Raw genomic sequence first — 5,000 nt, 5'->3', positions numbered from 1 at the left:
ATGTGAGTGTCTGGTGGGGGGGGGTCTGTCTATAACCCTAACATGTGGTGACTGATGAGTGTCTGGTGGGGGGGTCTCTATAACACTAACTGTTTTTCATCATTTGAATTGCTGCCTGTATGTTGTAACTGTAACTTTTGCTGCCTTTTTGTGCTGCCTCTTGGCCAGGACTGCCTTGAAAAATTGTTTTTTAATCTCAATGGGACTTTCCTGGTGAAATAAAGGTTAAATAAAAAAATATATGTGGTGAGTGATATGAGTGCCTGGGGGGGGGGTCCCCCTATAACCCTAACATGTGGGGGGGGGGTCCCCCTATAACCCTAACATGTGGGGGGGGGGTCCCCCTATAACCCTAACATGTGGGGGGGGGGTCCCCCTATAACCCTAACATGTGGGGGGGGGGTCCCCCTATAACCCTAACATGTGGTGAGTGATATGAGTGTCTGGTGTATATAACCAGACACTACCAGACTAACCAACACTATAACCCTAACATGTGGTGACTGACTTGTGGTAGATCAGAGTGTCGGGGGGTGGTGGTGGGGGCGGGGTTTGGGGGGGGGGGGGGGGGGGCGGTCTCCGTCCTCCCCAGGTACCTGAGGCGGGGTTGTTGATCATGATGATCTTGTCGTGGGGGTGGAGCTCCCGCTCGGCCTCGCAGTAGAAGATGCCGATGTTCCCCAGGCTGTGGAAGTCGGTGGCCACCACCTCCTTGGCGCGGCGCCGGTGCACCCTGAACTGCGGCGGCATGGGGACGATGAAGATCTTGTTCTCGCGCTTGATGTCCAGGCGGACGGGCGCGGCGTTGCGCTCGCCCGTGATGCAGGAGAAGGAGAAGTGGGTGAAGTCGGTGACCTCGGCGGTGGAGATCATGGTCAGGTCCATCACCGCGTCTGCCCCCCCGGGGGACACAACAACAATGCTTTGACTGAGGCCCGGGGCGATATTGGCTGAGAGGCGTATCACGATATACCTCGATCATATTGATCGAGATCGATGACTATTGATCATTTGAATGACCTGAAAAGACTAGGAATTAACCACGCTGGATTTAAACACTTCTGTTTAACACTTAATATGACCTTCCGCTAGCCTGGCTCCGCCCGCCTCCGTACTTCCGCTCAACTTTCATTCTCCTCCAGTACTACGTCTGGGTTTGCGGTATATATTCGCAGGTTTTCTGCAGCCAATTTTTTTGGCCGTCCAATCAGCGAACAGAGGGAGTGGCTGAGAACATTGACGTTGAGGTTGTGCGCTAGTTTGAGTTGTAGTCAAACATCAGCGATTGGTTATGGCAGATCCAGAGTGGCACTGGGGCAGATCTAATAGTTTCAAACTCCAACAGACACCCGCCTTCAAGTGAGTTAACGTTTGTCAATGGAGAAAGGCCAGACTCTCTGTGCAAATTAAATTAAGTACAAGATTCTGGTAGGACCAGGCTAACCTTCCACTCTTCTTCATTGATAAATACTCCAATGCCAATACAACAATGAAAAACACTGCCCCTTATGATGTCAAAAGGGGCAGATTTCCAAAACGGCTTGTAACGGCTAATCACACCACACCTGGTGGCATGTCATGGGACCTTTAAGGTCAGCCAGCCGGCCTCTCGATGCCGGTGGCCATGTTGTTCATATGATGAGAGCATCGTTCTGTCGTTCAGATCACCGACAACCATGAGGGTGGGAGGAAGATGTAAGCGCTATTCTTTGAGTGTTATCTTTTGGAAACGGCAGAGCGATCCGTCAGCTACTAGTGGTTGAAATTTGAGATATATAAATGGCCCTCATTTATATATCGCTTTTATTCAAAGCGCTGTACAGTGTTGACTGACATTCACCCATTAATGCACACATTCACACACCAACGGCGGAGTCAACCACGCAGGGCGACAGCCAGCTCATCAGGAGCAATTAGGGTGAGGCGTCTTGCTCAGGGACACCTCGACACACAGCTAGGAGGAGCCGGGGATCGAACCAGCAACCTTGCGGTTACCACCCAACCCGCTCTACCTCCTAATGCCACCCCATCATATTATTAATATCATATTATTAATATACACAGTATATACAGTACATATATATATATATATATTCTGTATAAATGTATCTAATGAATTACACAGCATTGTAACAGTGAGTAGGCCTATCACTGAAAATGTGTATTTACAACAGAGACATTTATTTTCCATTTGATCTTGGTAAGACATATGCAATGTGTGGTACACACACCAATATGAGGGACAATACAGAAAACTGGACATTTTGTTCACAGGCTATATGAGCGTCGCCCCGTAATGTCTCATTTGTAACAACATTCCTGCCGTGGCATTGGAGCCCAGACTCGAACCCTAACCTCACTGCTAGAACAATCGCAGGAAACAGAGATGCGCTTCTGTTCTCCCTCAGGGTTAGGGTACTTAGCCATCTCAACTTTGGATCACACCAAACTGGAATAAAAAAAGTTACGTAAACGGATGAAGTACTAGAATTAAGAGAACACGTGTGAGAAAGTGGTCAATTAATTTATAAAACACTCGCGATAATCTCACACCTCATCTCACTTTAAATAGATTTGAGATATGGTATGACTCGTTGTACGTTTCAACTAAGTTGCACTTACCTGACAAACTGAATGAGTAGAACATGTACACCCACACAATCCTCATGGTTGTAATCCTCATTAGGAAATGTGTCTTTCAAATTCGGATCACAATCCAACGTTCAATCAAACCTGAACATGTCCTATATCCAAACCGCTCGCTGTGCTTGGTGTCCAAAGAGTCACCGCGCGCTTTTACGCATTATTTCGTGAGCCATTAAACCGAAGTCTTGAATTAAATGTGTACAGTGATCCCTTTTGCCTTGTCTTTAATGTGTTATCACGGTCCCTCACTGAACCGAGCAGCACCAGGCCGAGCCGTTCTCTGGGTGGGAAAGGAAGGAAGCGCGTCACGGGCAGCCGAGGGTCGTGGAGCCCAAACGATACGAGAGGCAGGAGGCGACGGGCAACACACGAGACACGACCATGTCAGCATTTGAGTCGATAAATATATAGTCGAAAAATATTAATAGTAGCCTAATAATAAAATATATAAATAATAAAAACGCGTGCGGCAAGTTATGCCGCAAGCCCACGCAATATTTCGCCACTGTTCAAACGCTACACTTTAGGCTCATAGGAGATATTGTAGTCTGAATTTATTAAATTGTTGCACATTTGAAAACATGTTTAATGCGGCGAGTGGCCTCTCAAGCCAACACTGCAGTTCACTGCCGCCCTTGGTGCAGTTGGGATAGCGAACCGAATGCAGCAACAGCTGCAATCAGGTTGGGCCAAATGCAACAGCTCTGTTCTCTCCCATCTATGAGTTACAATCCTTGCCGCCTCAACGGCCGACTGACTTTCTCTCTGTTGTACAGTCAGCCTCAGGGAATAATGAACATTATGCTTATTGTGTATCAATTCTCAGTCGTTCCCACTCCAATCTTTGTAAATTATGGGCGATGGGCTTCCATAGCTGATTGGATGTTTTTCTTTCATTTCCTCGCAGCGAAAAACAATTGACTCCAAGTTGTTATTGTGGAACATTTCCTGTTTTTGAGGGCACGAGCTTTCTAAAGGCAGTCAGGAGTGCACTGTGTGTAAATGGAACCTTTAAAGAAAACTAATTTTTCCACATGTTGTTTTGTTTGTTAATATCTCATATGTGAAGACAGCTCATGTACATAACATTTCATGTCATTGCAAATAAATGTAGAAGTTGTTGAAGTTCATTAATAAGCAAACAAAAAAAAGAGAGGGAGAGAGAGAAGAGAGAGAGTGAGTGAGAGACAAAGACAAGATGTGAATGATAATAAGAAAGACAAGGAAAGGCCTCTGGTTGTTATGACTGCTGATCACAACGTTTCAGGAGCCAAACAAAGAGGTCTGGCGCCTGTGGACTCAGATACTGTACAGACAGCGCTCAGCCATAGCAGCGGGAGAGACTTTCCTCTGCACGCGCTCACAAACACTCTTCTGCAAGTGAGAACAATGAAACACATGGAGCGCACACACACACACACACACGCACACACAACGTCAACACAAGGTATCTGGCCAACAAAACGGACAAGTAGAATAAACATTAGTGTTTCAATAAGTAGGCCTACTTGTATTTCTATTGGTTTTGAAAGTATAAGTCCATCACTGAGAGCTATTTAGGGTGTGTGCAACATGCAGACGTATCAATTACACTTCAGAAAACACAGCGGTGCCTCATTTACAACGCTGTGTGACTTCTTCTGCAACACTGGCCTTGAAACGCTTGAAACACCGCCTCAAATCTCTGCAAGAGTGAATTGTGTGTGTGTGTGTGTGTGTGTGTGTGTGTGAGTCTGTGTGTGTGTGTGTGTGTGTGTGTGTGTGTGTGTCTCTATATATGTGTGTTCAATCAGTGTGTGTGCATTTACAGATCTCTGCAATGAGAGAGAGAAGAGGATATGTGTGTGCATGTGGGATGTCTGTGTGTGTGTGTGTGTGTGTGTGTGTGTGTGTGTGTGTGTGTGTGTGTGTGTGTGTGTGTGTGTGTTGGGGGGTTAGACCCCCGCTGACAGCTAGACCGGGGGTCTAGCTGTCAGCGGGGGGTCTCACTTTGAGCTCCTCAGACCTCAGCCATTGTGTCCAGACGCTGTTTGAGGTCCTTTCTGTGTCCAGTGTTCAGGAGAGAGTGGCGGTCTGGGAGGGTTGCGCTCGCTTTAAGGCCCTGACACACCAACCAGATTGTCGGTCGTTGGACAGTCTGGGAGCTCAGTGACCTGAGTCTGTTGGGTGTGTGTGCTGTGACCTGAGTCTGTTGGGTTTGTGCTGTGACCTGAGTCTGTTCGGTGTGTGCTGTGACCTGAGTCTGTTGGGTGCGTGACCTGAGTCTGTTCGGTGTGTGTGCTGTGACCTGAGTCTGTTCGGTGTGTGCTGTGACCTGAGTCTGTTTGGTGTGTGCTGTGACCTGAGTCTGTTTG

The 5,000-nt window shown here is 47.3% G+C and overlaps 1 protein-coding gene across 4 annotated transcripts in view; it reads right to left on the bottom strand.

The window, feature by feature from the left end:
- The window catches only part of tie1 (tyrosine kinase with immunoglobulin-like and EGF-like domains 1), a 21,873-nt gene extending 18,992 nt beyond the window's left edge, over positions 1-2,881 (bottom strand). For all 4 annotated transcript variants that reach the window (XM_084472417.1, XM_084472418.1, XM_084472419.1 and 1 more), the window contains exons 1-2: positions 2,623-2,881; positions 597-893 (exon numbers count right to left, since the gene is read on the bottom strand). In XM_084472417.1, coding sequence (XP_084328543.1) covers positions 597-893; positions 2,623-2,683 — 358 coding nt within the window. In that variant the 5' untranslated portion in view covers positions 2,684-2,881. The remainder of the gene's footprint in view (positions 1-596; positions 894-2,622) is intronic.
- Positions 2,882-5,000: the final 2,119 nt, after the last annotated feature.

The sequence above is a fragment of the Micromesistius poutassou genome (genome assembly GCF_964030765.1).
Source record: "Micromesistius poutassou genome assembly, chromosome: 9".
In the NCBI taxonomy this organism is placed as follows: domain Eukaryota; kingdom Metazoa; phylum Chordata; class Actinopteri; order Gadiformes; family Gadidae; genus Micromesistius; species Micromesistius poutassou.
This window is presented reverse-complemented; position numbering and strand designations above follow the sequence as displayed.